At 32.3% G+C, this 21,084-nt stretch overlaps 2 protein-coding genes across 4 annotated transcripts; both read left to right on the top strand.

Annotated features, from left to right (window-relative positions):
- The first annotated feature begins 4,624 nt into the window (after positions 1–4,624).
- LOC111288279 (65-kDa microtubule-associated protein 6-like) lies at positions 4,625–10,177 on the top strand. 2 transcript variants are annotated; one of them, XM_022879100.2, is made up of 12 exons: positions 4,625–5,329; positions 6,325–6,528; positions 6,637–6,903; positions 7,231–7,446; positions 7,525–7,680; positions 7,759–7,918; positions 8,027–8,178; positions 8,399–8,486; positions 8,565–8,638; positions 8,783–8,857; positions 9,037–9,393; positions 9,771–10,177. In XM_022879100.2, the coding sequence occupies exons 1-11, from the start codon at positions 5,252–5,254 to the stop codon at positions 9,373–9,375; spliced, it is 1,809 nt and encodes a 602-aa protein (XP_022734835.2). In that variant the 5' UTR covers positions 4,625–5,251; the 3' UTR covers positions 9,376–9,393; positions 9,771–10,177. The 2 variants fall into 2 exon arrangements, with proteins under 2 accessions (XP_022734835.2, XP_022734834.2); XM_022879099.2 differs by having other exon boundaries at positions 6,631–6,903.
- A 996-nt stretch (positions 10,178–11,173) lies between these two features.
- LOC111287054 (IAA-alanine resistance protein 1-like) lies at positions 11,174–20,655 on the top strand. Of its 2 annotated transcripts, XM_022877239.2 has the most exons (11): positions 11,174–11,626; positions 13,190–13,273; positions 13,414–13,463; positions 14,084–14,135; positions 15,095–15,214; positions 17,402–17,631; positions 18,270–18,422; positions 18,566–18,673; positions 19,790–19,891; positions 19,972–20,016; positions 20,111–20,655. In XM_022877239.2, the coding sequence occupies exons 1-11, from the start codon at positions 11,275–11,277 to the stop codon at positions 20,264–20,266; spliced, it is 1,452 nt and encodes a 483-aa protein (XP_022732974.2). In that variant the 5' UTR covers positions 11,174–11,274; the 3' UTR covers positions 20,267–20,655. The 2 variants fall into 2 exon arrangements, with proteins under 2 accessions (XP_022732974.2, XP_022732980.2); XM_022877245.2 differs by lacking the exons at positions 18,270–18,422; positions 18,566–18,673.
- Positions 20,656–21,084: the final 429 nt, after the last annotated feature.

Below are 21,084 nucleotides of genomic sequence, written 5' to 3'. Positions count from 1 at the left end.
GCAAACTTGCTTTTTTCTTCCTTTTTTTTTTCTTAAAAAAGTTGGGATATGATGCATTTATTAGTTGGTAGGAAGAACAATTATCAAAATGTTAGATGCTTGATTGCTTTATTTATTTTTCCCATTGAAAGGGGAATTGAGAGGATAACAAGTGGGGACCATAATAATTTTTGAGAAATTTCCTAATCATCCATTTAGGATTGTCATCTTTTTTTGCCCATAATTGTTTTCTATAGACATTGAGGGGCCATCACCCTGTATTTTCTCTTAGGCCAGCTATATTTTTTCTGTCTTTGTCTTTATCTATATGGTTAATCCACCAAAGAAAAAGGGGAAATTAAAAATTACAGAAATGAATTATTGTTGTTAGTTTAAAAATTATATTATGATTAGTTTTCCATTAGATTAATCCACCAAACCAACAATAATAGGTCATGTCAATAATTATATGATTATTGAGATAAAATTGGTATTAAGGTTGGTAGATCAAAGGTCAATCAAACATAGCAATGATAGTCTATTTTTGGGCCAATTTGCTCTTCAATATAACTATCATAAATGTCTTTGAACAAGGTTAGCTATACTCTTCATTTTAGCTGAAAAATACAAACCAAGGGTCAATCAAACTCTATAATTTTCTTCTTTTTTAATTACTACTTTTTTACAAAAATAAAATAAAAATAATTGGGTCTCAGCTTACCCAAAAAACAAATTTATCATACATATATATAATTTTTAATTTAAAATCAATTGACATTTTTCGCTATAAAACCTATGCATATGAATTGAGTTTTTTTTTTTTTTTTTTAAATAACAAGGTTGGGCCAATGAGAGTTCGGTTGATTCTATTTGAATTCAAATCTTATTAATAATTAAAAAATAATTGATAGGGTGTTTGACTCTTAATTATAATAATTTGAAATTAAAATTTGATTATTTCAAATAAAAAATTTGAATATCATGAGTAATTTTATTAAAATATGAGAATGTACCAAAAAATATTAAATTATGATCAACTAAATCTTATTTAATTACTTAAAAATTCATAAGATGAAATTATATAGTTAACATTACTTTTCTTCTTCTTTTTAATTTGTTTTAACAATAGGAGTATTAATAACCTCGTGATATATCAATCCCGCAGAATTAAAAGTTAAAAAAAAAAAAAAAAACATTGAGTTAGAGATTTTTGGGCTAAAACCATCTTTTGGAATCTAATATAGAAAATCAAATTTTAGGATCTCATCTTTCGCTTGTACGAATTAAGGATTCAAAATTTCAATATTCTTTTAATTTAGGCATTTGTATTTTATTTTAATGATTATTAAAAGCTTTATTTTTTTAATAAATATGTTTCATTTCATGTTTGGATCAAAGTCAAAGAAAATTTGAATAATTTTGAATTTGATCAGTTCAAAATTTGGTAAAAAAAAAAAAAGGGAGTCATTTTGAAATTGAATTATTGAATTTTTTTTTTCAAATTAGATCGATTAAATTCGGGATCAAATGATTCGATATAGATATTTTCAAATAAAATCTTGTCACATTAAATAAAATAATCAATAAAATAGTGAAGCAAAAGAACAAAAAAAAAAAAAAAAAAAAAAAAGGTGCTATAATGGAGGAACTGGAAGAGGGATAAAAATGGTTGATGAAATGTCACGTTTGAGAAGTAAGCAGACAGCCGGCTTTTAACACAAAGGGACCAAATGATAAAAGCATACGTTTGAGCACCCTATGCTTCTTAATTTCCTCTTTTAATAAATTAATATATATATATATATATATTATTTGATGTTTTATATTATCTAATTTATTAATAATATATATATATCTAATTAAATAAAGTTTTTAATTATCTTTCGTCTTTTGATGTAATAGCTAAAAAATTTTTATGAAAATATAAAAGTTTTAATTTTAAATTAAGATCTTTTTTTTTTGTAATTGTTATACCGTCGCTTGAATAAAAAAATATAATTTATATTTAAAACACAAAAATTAAACACTTTAATGCTATAATTTACTTAAATAATATTTTTATTTTTTAGCTAAATATAGAATTTGACTTAAATTTTAAGATTTTAAATTTGAATTGTCCTCATGTGAGTTCTATAATTTTTTTTCTTTTTTAAAAAATTATTTATTTTTTCAAAATCAAAACAAATTCATATAGAATCTACGAGAAGAATGAAAGAGAAAAACGAGCATGGAATGTGAAATAAATAAAAGGGATGGGATATCACTATGTATAATATCTTTTATACCTGCAAATAATTTTTTTTAATTACCAAATTATGTTAAAATTAATGGGCAAAATGCTTTTTTAAAAAAATTAAATCTTAAATTTTGTTATCATAAAAAAATTGACTTGTAATTAAAGAAAAATATCGAAATATTTAATTCAATAATTTACACATAATTTATTATTTAAATAATTGGCTTGAATCATTTTTTTTCATATAGAAAAACCCTAAAATAAGGGTTTTAAAGTTGAAATTATTTTTCATCAACTTTCTAAAGTTTTTCGCCATCAGCCACTGTGTTTTTGTTGGATATTTTATAGTGTTTGTCAACTTACTGTCACATTCATTATTATATATGGTTGTTGAGAAAATGCCTTTTAAAAATATCATAATCTTTTTCTTGTGTTTGGTGAATTAATTTGTTGGTTGATATTAAATATAATTTATTATTGTTGAAAATGCTAAAATATTAGATATTTTGATTGTTTTATCATTCATATAAAATAGATATTTATAAAATTATTATTTATTAAATTATACTATTTATAAATAAGAATGACAATCAATCAAATCAAAATAGATTTTTACTTACCTCAAATACAATTTGATTTTATACTGGTAATACTTGAATCAAATCCTACCAAATTTTTTAAAAAATATTTTCAATACTCGAATTCAATCTTGTCGAATATTATATAAAATCATATTTGATTTCATCTAATTTAAAATTAATAAAATATTATTTTTAATATAAATATAAAATTAAATAATTAATTAAAAAATTTTATTGTTAGTAGATCCAATCTTATCCAAAACATAATTAAAAAAAAAAATCTTAAAAAATCGAGTTGGATCAAAATCTCTCAAATATCGGTAGGGCTACCACCCTTATTGTAAAAAGTATTCATATAATAAAAAATCTTGCAAAATAGCATAAAATGGAGAGAAAAAAGTTAGAAAAGAAAAAAGGATATAAGGAAAAATTATTTTTTTATTATACTTGTATAAAACTATGAATAAAATTATTAATTTAAATTGAAAAAGGTTTTTGTTTTTTAAATTGAAAGATTGAATTTGAAAAAAAAAGAGAGAAAAATACACAAATTCACTAATATTTTCTCTTTTATTACTTTTTAAAATTATAAAAAATAAATTTTTTATTCTCTTTTTAATAATAATAATAATAATAATAAACCTAACCCGCTATAATCAAGTACCAACCAAAGTACATAATCATAACAACAAACAAATTCTTCCCAATTGGCAATGCACATTTAAACTTATGTTTTGGACAGCTTTTCATCAAGTAAAAAAAGTTACTTTAATAAGATTCCAATTTCATGCCACCATTAAAATCTCCTACAATTTATTTTTTCTTACCTGAAAAAACAAAACCTACTTCTTCTACCAACCAAGCTAAAAGCAGGCTATCAACACAAGCATGTAAGTATTGTACCCTAAATTAAAGTACAAAAGCTAAATATTCCAAGTACCATGTAAAAAAAAGTTAATGGGTTAATTAAATTGGTAAAAATTGAATATTTTATTTATAAAATTTAAATTTAAGTAAATAATTATTTTTAGTAGGTAATTTGTAAATTTAATATAAATTTTTATAAGATTTACTATTTGTTTTAATTGTGAAATGAATTTTAAATTTTTAGGAAAAGAATTATATAAGAATATTATATAGTAATAAAGTTTTTATTATTTTTATTATTTAAATATTATTTGATAGAAAAATTAATTTATTATACTTGTTATTAGATAATTTAATTACAAAAGTTATTTTTTAAATAAAATATAAAATATTACTCTCTCTATCTTAAAATATTTATTATGCATTGATTTTTATGATTTTAATATATTTAATATTAAAATTAAATTTTTTATAAAATTAAAATTTTATAATTAATAAGAAAATTTTAAAATATAAAAAATTTTAATTTTAAGAAATATATATAATTTTAAGACATAAAAAATAGATAAAAAAACAAAACAGATGAAATAATTAAAATAAATTAAAATATTTTTATTTCAAGAAATTAATATATGGTATAGTATTTGCATGTTAAACCTCAACATCATAACAGCTAGTGAAAGTCGGTAGTCACTCAAAAAGAGGTATATGAGAAACTCCCTAATGACCCACGCGGCATCTTGCCTTTAAGATCAAATCCACTTATTATTGGGAAGTGAAACACACGCCTTATATCAGAGATTCCGGAAGTATTGATCATTCGTCGGTTCCTTGCTTCTCTAATTTCCAAACAAAATAATAAATAATTAAATTATTTAATGTTTGTAAGATAAAGAAGATTGGATTTTTGTTTTGTTTTTTTTTTCTTTTTTCTTTCAACTCAATGAGTTTACTCTGTTTCAGTACCAAACCCAAGAAAAAAACTGACCTTATTTCTACTTTTTCTTCTTTGATTATCTCTTTTATGCTGCATTGGGAGCATGTGAGCCAAACCCTACAGATTTTAAGCAAAACCCATTTATTATCTCAATTTTTGGTGCCTTTTAAAGCTTAATTCCTTTTCTTTATTGTAATCATTATTGTCTCTGTCATCTGTTTCCTTCTCTAAAAATTTTGAAAAAAAAAAGAAAGAAAATCCAAAAGAGAAAGACTTCACCTTTTATCTATCTTCTGTTTAGTGTTTGCAGATCTTTTTGGTGGGTGTTTGTATTGTTCTGCATTTTTAAGAGAAAAAGTTTTGGGAAAAAAAAATTGAAACAGAGTTTGTTGGGTGTTTTGATTTGAAGTTTTTCAGATCTGAAGGAAGGCTGAGGCTGTTTGTTTCAAAGGAATGTCTCTTTTGACTTTTGATATCTACTCATTTCCTTCTCACTTTCCTTCTTTTTCTTTCTTTTGAGTTCATTTTTTTCTTTGAGAGATTGTCTCTTGAACTTTGCTTCTGGGAAGTAACTAAAGAGTCTTTCTTTTTTTATCTTGGGGTTCACTTTAAATTTTGGTGTTGAATAATTGGAGAGAGATATCTGTGGAAATGTTGGCCATTGGGAGTCCTTTAACCACCAGTTGCCGTACAAGCACAAGCTGCAATGCATTGCTCAGAGAACTTCAGGTCCTATTTGCCTTTCTCCTATCTTTTTTCTCTTCTTTTGGTGTTTTGAGTTTCTTGTTCCTGCAAAAGCCAAAGACTGGTCTTTGGGGGAAGAAAGCAGGGACATGGGTTTTTCTTGTTTCTTATTTCTTGTTTGGAAACTGCCTTTTTTCTTTTGTACAATGATGGGTGTTTAAAAGTTCTTTCTTTGTTAAAAGATAAAAGCATTTATTATTTTCTATTTATTCAACTCATATATCATAATGGCTCTAGTAAGAGCTAGAATTCGAAGTCTCTTTGGCTCCTTTTGACTGTCTGAAGAGAAAAATAATATTTATTCTTCTGCTTCAAGGCCAAGGGTGTTCCTGTGCCACTGATCTGTTTATTGAAGTTTCTTTTTTTTTTATTGTTTTCAGTTTGTGTAGGCTGGTCCTATTTTTGTGTAGCAAGGGCATTTTTAATGATTTTTGAAATGGTTTCTTTCAAGGGGTTGCCTGAAGTTCTTAATTTAATTAGAACCTCATATTTCTATCATCTCTAGTTTTGATTTTTTTCTTTTCATTCTCTTTATTTCTAAAACTTTAGCTTATTACTGTCTCTTGGACATTTTTCTCTGTTTTTAATGTCTGTATTTCAGTGTTCATGCGGGTGGTTATAAATTTTTGGGTAGAATAACATGATGGAATTCGTAGATTAATTATCTTTTCCTGTAAATATACATACATACATACGTACATATACACACGCACAAATTTGCCATTTCAGTTGACAGGTTTGTTACCTCAATGTCCTTTCTGATTTTTTTTGCCCATTTTGTGATTTTTATTGGAAAGAAGCTGTGCTGCGGATGATGGATTAGTTTCTACATTCATTTTCTCTGTTTACATTCTTTTAAATTAAGTTTCTTCTTAGCTAATTCATGTACGAGCTGTCAAGCTTCTGAGTCTCAAACCTGAAAAAGAATTCAATGCACATATCAACTCATTAATTTTTTTTTCTTTTTGTACTGAGAGCAGCAAATATGGAGTGACATTGGTGAGAGCGAAGCTGATAAAGACCGTATGCTATTGGAATTGGAGAGGGAATGCTTAGAAGTCTACCGCCGGAAAGTTGAGGAAGCTGCCAATGCCAAGGCACGTCTACATCAATCTGTTGCAGCCAAGGAAGCTGAGGTTGCTACACTTATGGCTGCTCTTGGGGAGCTCAATATTCATTCACCGGTAAAAGAAATTCCCTGGCATTGGATCATTGAAGATGCAACATGTTGTTTCATACATTTTCCTAGACAGTATCACTTGCTAATTTCGTTTTTACATTTTTAGTCACAGATTCAGACAGAGAAGAAGGTGGCATCATTGAAAGAAAAACTTGCAACTGTCACTCCGCTGCTTGAGGATCTGAGGATGAAGAAAGAAGAAAGAATAAAGCAATTTGCAGATATAAAGTCTCAAATTGAAAAGATCAGTGGAGAAATTTCTGGCTACAGCTATCCCAATGATACCATGATTAGCTGTTTAACTCTGGAAGACCAAGACATGTCCCTAAGAAAGCTTACTGAATTTCAGACACATCTTCAAACTCTTCAGAAGGAGAAGGTATGGATTTTAATGTATGAAGTATCATCTAGTTCCTGAATGCTTGTACTCTTGATATTGATGATTGGTTTTTCTGCAGTTATTTGTTAGATAATCTGCTTGCATTATTGCAAAATTTTTTTAGTATTTTTAGAAAGCTATGATAATTTATGTATACCTAAAAATTTTAATATGCGAGATGAAGGCCATTAATACATGGCTAAAAATGGATGCAAGTTTTCATATCCTTTTCTGGAATATTACTGGATATTTAATTCTTTGAATGGATAAAATTTCTATAACTCACTCAAGGTTTTTATGATATTAGCATTCTCTTTTGCTTTGCAGTCTGATCGCCTTCATAAGGTTTTGGAATACGTAAATGAGGTGCATTTGCTTTGTGGGGTGCTAGGATTGGATTTTGCCCAGAGTGTAAGTGATGTGCATCCCAGCTTGCAAAGGACAAACCAAGAACAATCAACAAATATTAGCAATGGCACATTTGAAGGTTTAGAGCAGACCATTAACAAGCTGAAAACTGAAAGAAAAATTCGAATCCAGAAGGTATTCAATAGCTTTCCCTAGTTTTCAATTGATTTTTCTTGGGAAATTTGGAGTAAAACCCTGTTTTTAAAAATGCAGCTGAGGGATATTGTAGCTGCATTATTTGAACTCTGGAACTTGATGGATTCACCCCAAACAGAGAAGAATGTTTTCTCAAGGGCCACTTCTGTTCTTAGATTATCAGAAGCTGAAGTTACTGAACCAGGTGTTCTTTCAACTGAGATGATTGAACAGGTTTGACCGTGTTACAAATCTGATTTTTTTGTTAGTTACTGAAAAGTAGGGGCTCAAAATTTTTTGGCCTTCTGACAGGCAGCAGCAGAAGTGGAGAGGCTCACCAAACTGAAAGCTAGCAGAATGAAAGAACTTGTCATGAAAAGGAGATCAGAATTGGAAGATATTTGCAGAATGACTCATATTGAACCTGATGCAAGTACAGCTGTTGATAAATCTAACGCATTGATTGATTCTGGTATGGTCTTTTGTTTCCTTGCCACAATATTCTGCCATCAAACAAATTTTCTTTCAATCTACTTTGCTGTTGACGTAGCTAATGATGCATGTTGCTATTGTTGTTCAGGTCTGGTAGACCCTTCTGAACTTTTAGCAAACATTGAAGCACAGATAACTAAAGCTAAAGATGAAGCTCTGAGCCGAAAAGAAATAATGGATAGAATAGACCGATGGCTTTCAGCATGTGAAGAAGAAAATTGGCTTGAAGACTACAATCAAGTAAGCTGAAATAAGTAGAGAGGAGGGCTTAGTGGGCCCATCTTTGTATGGGGTGTCTGTGTGTATCTCATGTGCACTTTATCTTGACTTTCTCTTTGAGGTTGCTTGTAGACTAATCCAGAAGTCAAACTAATACAAGCCATTAACCAACATTTCTGATTCACCTTGTCTCTTTTAATTGTGTGATCATCACTTGTTAAATCTTCTTTTTGAGTTTCAGGATGAGAACCGGTACAATGCTGGGAGAGGCGCACACATTAACCTCAAACGTGCAGAAAAAGCTCGAGTAACTGTAACCAAAATTCCAGGTATTTCCTCTCCTTAATGATCCTCTTTGTGATGGTTGTGATGGGTCTGTCGAAGCTGATGAGGTGCCCCTTTTGCAGCAATTGTGGATAATCTGATCAACAGAACACTAGCTTGGGAAGAAGAAAAAAAGATGTTGTTTCTGTATGATAGGGTCAGTAGTTCTTTTGCAGCTTTAGATTCTGTGAACTTGGTTGTAATACAAATGCTGATGCAGGCATAGACACTGACATACTTAGACAATCATATTCATTCGGAATTGTTTCTGAATAAGCTTGTTTGCAAACATGATATATAGGTGCGACTAGTGTCAATACTGGAGGATTACAAAGTGACAAGAAAACAGAGAGAAGAGGAAAAGAAGAGATGCAGGGTAATTTAATATGCTTTTGCTTGTGTGAATATTAGTGATGGGTTTCTGAACCTTCCCATTGGTCACTTGCCCTTTTCCTTTTTTTTTTTTTCTCTTCTCCTGTTGAACTTATTTTAATGTAATTTGTTATTGATGAAACCTACAAATGATACATTAAAAATCTCTCTTCCATTTGACAGGACCAAAAGAAGATTCAAGATCTGCTTCTGACGGAGAGAGAAGCCATTTATGGGTCAAAACCTAGTCCAAGGAAAAGTAACAGCTTCAGAAAGCCAAATGGATATCGGGCAAATGGTAATGGATCCATGACTCCCACACCTCGTCGGAACTCAGTGGGTGGAGGAACTCCCGAGCTACTTACACCACGATCTTATTCAGGGCGTCAAAATGGCTACTTCAAGGAAATGAGAAGGTTGTCTACAGCACCTCTGAACTTTGTCGCCATATCAAAGGAAGATACAATTTCTACATACACGTCCATATGTGGTTCTGAGCTGGGCTCTCCTCCACATGGTTAAATTTAGAAGCCAGAAATGGTATGTTTGGCCTACCATATATCTCTTCTGTTTATGCTGTTCGCTTCCCAGTTCCTCCCTTGCTGTGGATCTGGTGATAGAAATTAGAAAGTTTGGATGGGAAAGGGGTTGGATATGTGCAATTCACTCTCTTAGACATGCTAGTGCATGCATACGAACATCTGCTGAAAGATTTTTTGTTCTCTCACCTGCATAAATGTGGACTATACTTGGACCTTGAGAAAAATGGTGTGATGTACTTGCATTATTAAGATTCTAGTTTCTGGTCTGAACCAAAATCTTCATGAACCTGAAGTTACTTTTCACTTTGATCGCAAGTTTGTTTTTTTGGCACAATTGAATAAATTCAAAGTTGATTACGTTGTTTACTTTTGCAGGAAGAGGCTACCATTTATAGTTCCAACAACTGTACACTCAAGTAAAGCAGCGGAACCTTGTGAATATGAAATGGATTGTACACCAGTGTATGATCGTGAATTGGTAGGACTTCCGCAGGCGACTGACATTATGGATGTTATTTGCATCGAGGACAAAACTTATAGATAGTAGTTTGAAAGTTGTCATTAACTTTTTTTGTCCATTGAGATAGGGAAGAAAACTGATATGGAGAGTGTTATAGTCATACTAATGACCTCCTATTTTTTGGTTTGTTTCGTGGATTTTGCTTGCGTTTTCCATGTCTTATGTATATATCTATTCCACTATGACCATTATGATATTAGTAGCGCAGGAAGCTTTGGTATCTTTGGAAATGCATATGGTAGTAGGATCTCTGTGATGCTTATGTTTGGTTTTGCCATCTCTGAAACTTATAGCTCTCATAGATTGCTGTTCTCCAGCTGCTTTTTGAAGTGGTGCAAAATGGCAAGAGCCGATTAGTCAATTTGTATCAAATACATTTGGATTGCAATTGCAATTAAAGTTGGTAAGGTTGTTTCTTATCGAGAAATGACTCGGATTTGTGTAATTGCATGTTAAATCTCTTTCCATTCCCACCTGTAATTGCATATTTTTTTGGTTGAAAAAATTTTAAGGGATGAGGTTATTCTATTTCAAAGTTAGGGCATGTCGTAAGCTTCAGCAAGACTTATATCAAACTAAAAAAAAATATTAATATCGGAGATCGAATTTAAAATTTACAACTATTCAACATATTACTCATACGAAAAAAGACTGCTGATAATGAGTTAAGGGACCTAAAGTTTATAAGTAATCAATCCATAAGCTTACAAGAAATAAGAGGGATCTTTATAAGAAATACTCGATTTTTATCCATTTAATTTAAATGTCATACATTAAACAGAAGGAAACAATAGTGTATGTTCAAATCTTGAAGTCATATAATTTAAAATTTGAGTTTCAGCTTACGAAAAATGATATCAAAATTAACTCTAAGTATTAATCACGATAAATAAATTAATATAAAATATTAAATAAATATATATTCAAATCTTAAAATCGCTCGAGGTTAAAAATTAAGTCTTTTCGTGACACTAACATGCTACTAATCTTTCTCAAATTTTTTGGCAATTAATTCCATTTTCCTTATCGGAAAATTTCTTTTACATTTATTTATTTATTTATTAAGGATTCAAGAATCGCAGAAAATTACACTGAAAAAAAAAAGAAATAAAATTATCATAGTTGCCCTGTTATACTGGCTTTTAATTTGGTTTATATTGCTATTGTTAGATAGATATTAATAAAAGGTAGGAAAGAAAAAGAACGGAAAGAAAAAGAAAAAATTTTTAAAGAAAAGGAAAGGATACGTGGAAGATTCATTCTTACTGTTTCTTGTTTCTCCTGCGTCCAACACTGCCTTCTCCTTACAATTTCCCTAAAACCCAAGAAAAAGGGGAAATTTTCAAAGAAAAAGAAAGAATGAAAATGTCGGATGAGAAAACACGGATCTTTTTAGCGGTGCTTTTGGCTTTGGTGAGTTTGGATCTGTGTTTTGGGAGTGGATTCGGTATGTCGCCCGCACACGGGGACCATGGCCATCATCACCATTGTGATCATGGACATGGACATGGACATGACCACCATCACCATGATCATGACTATCATCAGAAGCACCGCCATGTGGAGGAGCAGAAGAAGAAGAAGAATATGATGTTGCCGGAGGAGATGGCTGAGGAGGAAGACATGAAATTGTACGGGTTTGGGCCCTACCGAGATGATCACGATCACGATCACGATCACGATCACGATCATCAAGACCTCTCCGGTTTAGGTAATTTTAAATGAATTTTACTGTTACATTTTCTTTTAATTTTTTCCCGTTTGTTTCTCGTGAGATTGAATCTTCAATGATAAAAGAAATCAATTTTATGATTTTTATTTAAATTTTCATCTCAAATATTAGTTGATCATTTCTTCTTGAAATCATTTTGGATTTTAATTCAATAGTAAATTAGTTAAGTGGATTTGCCAGTATTCTGAGAGTCTTTTCAAGTTAGAGTTTTGAGTAGAAAAGGTGAAGCTTTATGGATTTCGACTTTAAAGGAAAAACTTTTGTGTTGATTAGTTCATTTTGTTGACTCGAATCGGCTTGATTATGCACTTGATATTTGAGCTGATTTATTCAATGTAATTGAATAGCTCTTGTTGTCTTCTTATGAGAAGATGAAACTGAGAGTAAAGGGGGACATTTTTTGTTTATAGTTCTCAGTTTAGAGTTATCAACTGATGACTACTGCACCCTAAAAATCATTCCATGGACATAACAAGGCCCCTTGGCTATTGGTTATTTTGCCGGGTCATTCTAGTATACAGTTCACCACATGACTACCTTAGTTTTGAAGCATTAGGTGTCCAGTAATCTAGAGATGATATTTTGGTACTAGGACACTTTATGTAAGTATTATAAGCAGTGGATGCTTAATTTATTTGATTGCATGAAAAGTTTGGTCTATTTATTAGGTCTATGTATGATTGAGTGTGAAGCACAAGGATGGCTGTTGTATGGCTTTAAATAAGTTGAGAGTAGTGGGATTAGGATATTAGTTTTAATCAAATTGTAAGAATGATTTTTACTTGAGGTGGGCAGAGTTGCCCCTTTTAATGAAGATCTGGTCTGTAGTTGGTTGTAGGTTTGCAAATTGCATTGGATGTTGTATCAATTAGTTGCTATGGAATTGTTTTTGGGCATCCACTGCATGACAGCTGGTTGGATGGGTGGCCTGTTTGCTTGAAGGGCCAGAACCATTTGGCATTTTGGGTTTTAACAGTTAACATTTAGCCATATGTCCATGAGGCAAAGTGTGTGCACTGTTGTTCATCTCAGCAAGTAGGGCCACAGATTGTGACAATCTAATGCTACAATATAGCGGTACATATATTTGCATCAATGTGAGCTTAAGTAGGTTCAGTAAACTGACACTTGTTCCATGCTCTTATGCTTTTATCAGGTGCAATGGCCAACAATTAATTGTTGAAGAATTTGCATAAATATCTATTACTGATTCCAGAATCCTAATTTTTGTACTAGACTGGTAGACTTAGTTGAATACTGCTTCAAAAATGGTCTCTAGAAAATCTTTGGTTACCAACCATTGAGTTTAATGCTGATATTGATACGATGCTCTTCTTTTTTTTTTTTTTTCCTTCTATTCCATATTTGCTTGCCATGTTCGAATTTCTCCATTCTGCCGGATGTGCTTTTAAATCCCTCTATTCTGTTCTGATTAATCTTTGCATTTTTGTTGTTGAACATCTAAATTGTGTCTAGTCCATATAACTGATGTGATTCTGATAGGAGGTTTGAGCCTTATTGGGACTTCTGTGTTTTTGACAGGCCTTTGGTTACATGCATTGGGATGCTCACTCTTAGTAAGCTTGGCTTCCCTTATTTGCCTGATTATTTTACCCGTGATATTTAGTAAGTTAATCCTTGAAGCATCATTATTTATATTATTTGGTCTTTGCTTCAGCTTTCTTTTCTGCTTTATTAATTATTGCCTTTTGTGTTAAGATGCTAATCCTGATGAATGAAGATTAAAATTTATTATGCTATTGCAGTACAAGGAAAACCATCCAAGGCAGTTGTTGATTCATTGGCGTTATTTGGGGTTAGATTCTTCAAACCTTTTATTTCACATGTGAATCTTAATTTTAAATATTGTCCAGATAACATCTGTTGAGTGCTTGAATAATATGCTCCGTATTTTAGTCTTTGTTGCTACTTTTGATTATTTCCTTTATGTTTTTACTGCTGTTGTCAAGAATGTATTATGAATCTTCATTCCTTCTTGAATTATAATTTTTAACTTGTGGGTATCTGTTTGGTGCTTGTATGATTTGTATCCTACAGTTTCATGATAAGTCATTCTTTTCTAAATTCTGGCTTTAGTTCCTTCCACTTTCTACCAATTTAAGATTGGAATAAGTTTCATTCTATGACTTTTTGAGGCCCTTACCTCTTGCTTACTGTTAGTAACTATACTTTTATTTGTAGCATAGGTTTTATCTTTTTTACAAGCTAGATCATGAAATATGGTTTTCTTTTTTGTGAATATTTAACCCTAATCCACCAGATTTTAGTATTTTGAATAATTTTCCTTGTCCAATTTCTTGCTTTTAATTTTGCTATAGTTTTGGATTGAACAATTTTCGAAGCTCATTATTCAAAGGACTCCTCTCTCTCTCTCTCAAATGTTATTCTACATTTCATTTTACCTTGATATTACAGGCAGGAGCTATGTTGGGAGACGCTTTTCTTCACCAGTTGCCACATGCTTTTGGTAAGATTTTTATCATGTATCGATTTATGATAGTTCAATTTTGTTTTATGTCATGATTTTTTTGGTATACTTAGGGGGCCTTGATTCATAGTTGTAATTCTAGGTCTGGGATCAGTATAATCCATAGACTTCAATTGCCTTGACAACCAATGAGAGGTTTACTTTAAATCTACATTTCTACATGGTAGAGTATGGCCTGACAAGGGAGGTCAAAGAATTAATTGCATCTGCAAGGCATGAACTGGTTTTTGTGGGTTCAATTGCTGGCCTGCTATTTAACATCCAGGCCTCTGCTTGGGCCTCAAGGAAGCAATATATGTCCCATGTGATTTAAAGGTTATACCAATGTTTTAATTGTTCCATATAAAGGGATTTTTGGCATTCTTGATTTGAAAAAGGGGGAAAAAAAAGAAAACAAATGAAAATAATCAAAGATGGAAGGCTCCACAATATGAGTTCACCTGAAACAAGTTCTAAATGAACCATGACTTTAGCATGTTCCAACAAATGCAAGTTACTTTAATACCCCCAAATTAACAAAAGCCCAACACAGCTATTAAAACTGGAGCACTAACTCCTAAGTAGCCGAAGTAGAAACTTGTTTGGGACCGAAGTGTCTTCTTTATTGATGTAACATCAAAGCTTTAGTCTGAGGCTTCCAGGGAAATTATTGTATCTAGCCATGTTAGTGATGCAACCACACTCATCTTGTCATGAGCATCATGATGTGCTCCTAGAAAATATGTGAAATTCCGGAGAAACAGGTAATCAAAGCATCATTTTTGGGCTGTCTTTTGTTTTTATATCTGCTTGTTGATTTTATTAAAAAAAAAAAGGTCAAATCTTAAATTCTGAATGCCAAACAAGTTGACATAATTTGCGTTAGAGCACTCTGTACAATGATTTTCTGGTTGAATTATTCTATTAGTTAAGTCACTAACTGATGAACTGTCTTGCAGGTGGTGAACACTCCCATTCACATGATGACCATGTGGATCACGCTCATCATGCTCGTACTGGGCATGATCATAAGCATGCACACTCTTTGAAGGATCTTTCTGTGGGCTTGTACATTCTTGGTAAGTAGTAGAATATTAGACGTGCTTTATACACGGTTATTAGCTACAGACGTATTTATGCATAAATATGCATGGAAACATATTTGTAGGCTGGTCTTATTTTTTCCTTTATAGCTGCAGTGATGTAAGAAATTTTCATATCAATATTGGAAACTTAAATGCATATTATAAGATAGATGAAATAACATGTTCCTTGTTGTCTCAACCAGTTAGACTTGTATAATTGCTGAAGGAAAATCCTTTTAAAGTTTGTTGCGAAATGGTAAAAGGAAATTATGACCGGTAGAAACTGCCAGTTTTAGTAGGAGAGTGACTTTAGTAAATGTGAGAGTGTGAGGCCTTAAATATTTAGGGTCTGTTCGATATGTGTATTTATCTTTGCTTGTGAACCTTATGCAAATCTTGTCCACGCACTGTATGAAATAGATTTTGCTGCTTGTTGTTTTCAGCAATTAATGTAAGAATCAATTGAGGAAAGCAATGCCAGAGATGCTGCTCCTTGATGTTATAAGAGTTATGAAGCAATACTCATCAGGTCTACCTGGTTGATGTATAAATACTGAGGCCAGAAATGGTCAAATTGATTCTATCACCAAGCACTATTTTAGGTTAGATGACTTATCATATTTCATGAAATCTCTCTCCAAATAGGCTGGATTTGCTAGAGATGCCCTGAATTCCTTAGTTCAGGTTCTAGTTTGCTGTCCGTTGATTCTTAACCATATAATATTTTATTATAAGACAATGAATGGGTGGAATACTAACATGAATTGTTTGCTTAGATAATTTTTTTCTTTTCTATTTTTTGGGACAATTTGGCAATAACCTGAATCACCTGCTTTCTTGTGAAAATTGTGGATCTTTAGGGCAGTTGAGTGGGCATTGAGCCTTGATAAATGAAGCTTGTTTCATAATGTTACTTTTCTCATAATTATTTTTTTCATAAATTATTTACTGTATGGGGTGACATTACTCCCTTGCCTGCTGAGGCTGCCTATGGTATGGAACTTGTGCACATATATTTTCTAAAAAAATTTCTTTCTAACTCGTTTGTTAGGATGAAGGTAGAGATTGTGGTTACGAGTATGCGTTTTTGTCTATTAGTAATTTAAGCAGCTAATCAGATAAAGTTTACAGAGAAATGAAATACTAAATTGAGCGTAATTTCAAATGAGAAAACTTTAAATTCAGTGTAATTTCAAATGAAAAAACTTTCTTGTTAGCTACAGTGATCTAAAATGTTTGTGTGGCATAGATTGAGATGTGGGTATGAAATTAGTCTTAATCGTTAATCATACTCTATTATGAAAAACAAAGAAAAAGATGAGAAACATTATCTGTCATATGCTTCTCCGGAAGTTGAATAACCTTCATTGATGCAAACTAAACACACACACTGACATTGTTCCATACATGCTTTGATTTTGTTTTCTGTAGATCAAAAAAAAAATTGGGGAAGAGGGCTGCCTGTGTTTGAACCTAGGATTTTGTACATACAATGAATTTTTGGTTATTATCAAGCCTAAATGAGGTCAAGACTTTGTTTTGAGAATTTTGATTGCTTGATATAAAGTGTTAATAGGCATATTCGAAGAACATTTATGCTGCTTGGTTGCAATTAAGGAATAGATGGGAGTCTATTGCATGAGATTGTAGATTTTTCCAAGTGAAATACTAAAAAATAAATAAATAAAAGTGAAAAACTTAAGGATTTTGTAACATGCATAATTGATGGATTTTACTAGTCATTACAATGGAGGTTCTTCTTGAAGTCAAATAATCCATTTATTTTATATGGGGAAGGAGGGGTCCAAATCCAACTTTTTGAGCAAGGGGATACATGCACCTACCATTGAGTCAAATGCTTGGGTGTGTCAAATAATCCATTTAATGCAAGGCTGATGAGAAAGTTTTGTCTTATAGCTGGAATTTTTGGAGAGAATACATTTGGCTTTTCCTTGAACTAGAGTTGATGTTAAAAACCTGTTATTTGAAATCTTATAAGTTTTTGTGTTGCATAATTTCCAATGGAATCTGCAACTCCATAAAAAATAAAAGGAATAGCCATTTATCTGCTATAGAAGAGGTGATGTTATAATACTATATGGATGTGCTCTTCTCTTTCTGTTGTTTTACTTTACCTTAGTTTGGATGGTATTGTCATGGTGGTTTTTCTGTATGTCACAGCTGGGATAGTCCTGTTTCTTCTTGTGGAAAAGGTGGTCAGGTATGTTGAAGAAAACTCTGGAGGGGCTAGTGGATGGAGCCATGGTCATCACCACCATCATCTGAAGAGCAATAAAAAATTGAAAAATGATGATTATGATGATGTTCATGACAACAGTTCACAATCCCTTGGTGACATATCAGATGACTCCTTGAATGGAGGTAATGCAACTCAGCATGAAATGCGAAAGGTAGGGTAAGATATCTACAGCATTACAGGCAGGGTTCAAACTTTTACATGAGGAGAGGTCTTTCCTACTATAGATACATACAAATGAGACTGGCTATATATATATATTTGCTGGCTATGGCATTATTACAATTTCTAGACTTAGAACTTGGTAGCACTGCATGGAGGGTAGACATGTTTTTGTGATAAGTGTGGCTACCAGTTATGAAATACATTTCAATTTACAGATAAAATATCTGACCCACATCTGTGTATTGAATAGAACATTTGTTACTTTTATAGTAAAAGGAATTGCCCATTTGGAAATTAAATTCCCTCAATTTAGTTTATGAAAGGGAAGCTTTTTTGTTTGTTCTCAACTTTTGGGTCTAGTGGTTAAGGATCTCTTAGGAGGACATAGAGGTCTTGGGTTCAATGCAACACTTCCTCCCCTTCCCCCACGGCTATGCCCATCTGTGTACCAAGAAAAGGGACGCTTTTTATTTTTTGAAGGATGAAGGGGAAGCTTTTGACTTGAAGAAAATGATGAAACTGAGATGTAGAACACTTGAAGAGTCTAATGCAACATATTTAATGTGGTTTTAACTGAATTTTTTAAATGAATATTAAACTCCATCTCACATTTTTGCGTTCCTTCAGAGAAAGAGTTCTGCTGGTACCAGTGATGATAAATCAGATATAGTTACTGCAGATGGCTTTGCAAATAGTGTTAAAACCTTGATACAAAAGGAGACTTCTCATTCACCATCAAACCTGGTTTTTGGCTATCTTAATCTTTTCTCTGATGGTGTTGTAAGTATGTTTTCTGTGTGTGTATTCTTGAAGTTTAATGTTCTTGTACTTGAACAACAGTGCTTTTTGGCTTGCTTCACTTAAATATACTAGATTGCAAGGAAATATTTTATTTAATTAGACATTATATACAATTGTTGCAGCACAATTTTACTGATGGGATGGCTTTAGGAAGTGCTTTTTTGCTTTATGGATCTGTTGGTGGGTGGTCCAGAACTCTATTTTTGCTTGCACATGAGCTTCCCCAGGAGGTTTGAGTTCCTTTATGACTTGAAGAGTGTAATTTATGCCTTCCTAAAAATGTCTTTAAATTTTGAACACAACATTGATTTTTGGTAATATGAATGTAATATGGAAAATGGAAAGAAGAAAGGTTGAAGATACAATGTGTCAAAATCATGATTTGGTTGAAAATACAATGTAATTTTGCATTATTCATGTGATGCTGCATCCCAATAGTTTCTATGCCTTGATTATGTTTTATATTAATGGACAATGGATATTTTTATCTTCTAGCAAGTATAATATTACTCATAATTGAGTGTTTGGTTTATGTTCTTGATTGACATGCCATGATGGTTTGGGAGCATTGAGAATTAGCGAAATAAAATCTTTTTATATGCCTACCTTCTTTAGTCTAGGAGGACTTGGGGATTTTTTTCCAAAATGTCAGTTAGCATTCTGAGGTGAAGACCTTAAATCTTCCCAAAATCTTGGTAACTTTTGAATTCAGAAGCCTCATTTGGATATAATCTATAGTGAGATTTAAGAAATTCCTCCAGGTCTGAATTAGTCATTACAATGTTGAAGCTGAGGGAATGACATGAACTTGTGGGATTTATTTAAATGGAAAACATCCTATGGAAAATGACATTTAGGTCATTCAAACCTGGGGCTTGGCCCCCAATGGTTAACCTGAACCCCTAGGTGGTGGACTCCTGGCAGGGCTGGGATTCTAACCCTAGCTTCTGCATACCCCCTGAACAAAAAAAGTCATTGAGTTTATTCTATTAGTTCTTATGGTCCAGGTCCAATTGAAATCACAGTACAATATGAGATTGATCCCTGTAACTTCCATTAAAGACAAGTTGTTATCTGGGCAGGCACTCTGGTTTATCTTGAGTGACAAGAGAACTGCATTAGCTTCTTTATTAAGCACTCCAAACCACACCCACCATGCACACATACACACAATTTATCTAGTCTTATATGATTGAACAATTACAAGTCCTCTATCTTGAATCAATGGGAGCATAATTTGGACTTTCACTCTTAAAGGTGGGCTCTGAATTTTGGTGTTATAACCGCATTTACTGTTTTACTGATTATTATTTTGATTCCATGGCTTGGTTTGTTCTTCTGTGCAGATTGGTGATTTTGGTATATTGGTAAGATCTGGTTTCAGTGTTACAAAAGCCCTGTTCTTCAACTTTCTTTCAGCGCTGGTGGCACTAGTAGGAACTGCTGTGGTCAGTATTCTCTGCTGCTAGTGCAATTATTACTTCAAATGATAGGCATGCTAGTTAAAAAGTTGCTGCTTTTCCTGTAGGCTTTGCTTTTGGGACAAGATCCTGGACAATCATCTTTGATTGAGGTAATATGGTCACCTGCCAGGCATGTTGGATAAGTTACTTTTGGTGGTCATGGCCTCAAGTTTACAACTATTTTTTTTATTTCCTTTCTTGCAGGGGTTTACAGCTGGTGGATTTATATACATTGCTGTTGCCGGAGTGCTTGCAGAAATGAATAACAATAACAACACAACATTGAGAAGTACTACAGTGCAATTAATCTCATTAACATTTGGCATGGCTGTTGCCCTTTGTATTTCACTTGTAGAATAAAGTTTATTCAAGAACTAATTTTTGTTGACATCCTCAAAGCATGTGCAGAAAGGATCAAATTCCAGCTTTCTTCGACTTCAGGTTCCTGCTAGTATTTGAGAGGTAAACTACCCTCTGTTTTGATCTCATAAAATTAGGAGAGAGAAGGATAAATGCTTACAGCTTACACCTTTACCTAAGTTTAGGACGAATTCCTCACTCTTCCTGACCCAGAGGTGAACTCTCTCTCTGTCTCTATCCTGTATGCCCTTCTTTTTAATAACCAGTAACATTATGTTGTAGGAAAAAGGTGCTACAGGTTTTTTTTTAGCTCTTTTTATATAGTGGGAATGCTTTTTGTCGACGACTGTAACTGGTTAGAAGGAAAGATTGTCTGTTGTGATTCATCAGTGCTAAATTGCAAATGGAGCTTGTCCCCACATGCTGCATGCTGACAATGTTGCTTTTACACCGAAACCATTCTCGTTAAAATTAAAGTAATCATTGATTCTTTTTTAGAAAAACCAGAGCATGCATTATATCATGAAAAATGAAAAAGAAGGAATTACTACTAGTGCAAATGAAGCACGAGTCCCTAAAATTTGAGGATAATCTTTGGAAATGGAAAAGTTGAGCAACACTGATCCATGTAGCAATAAAATGAAAGAGTGGAAGAAATTTCAGATCAGTTCGACAGCCATTAAGTTAGCGCATGCTTTAAACAGGCGAAAGTGGTCAAAGGATATTACTCGAAAGCTGGTCCCCTCAACTGTAGAGAACCGAGGAACGTTTTTGTTGAATTATTTCTGCTTGTTTGGTTGTTTATTTGTTAGGATTCT

This window comes from Durio zibethinus, chromosome 4 (assembly GCF_047325235.1).
Source record: "Durio zibethinus cultivar Kanyao isolate XHJ-2024 chromosome 4, ASM4732523v1, whole genome shotgun sequence".
Classification (NCBI taxonomy): domain Eukaryota; kingdom Viridiplantae; phylum Streptophyta; class Magnoliopsida; order Malvales; family Malvaceae; genus Durio; species Durio zibethinus.
Note: the sequence above shows the minus strand (reverse complement) of the source record. Positions and strands in the feature narration are given on the sequence as shown.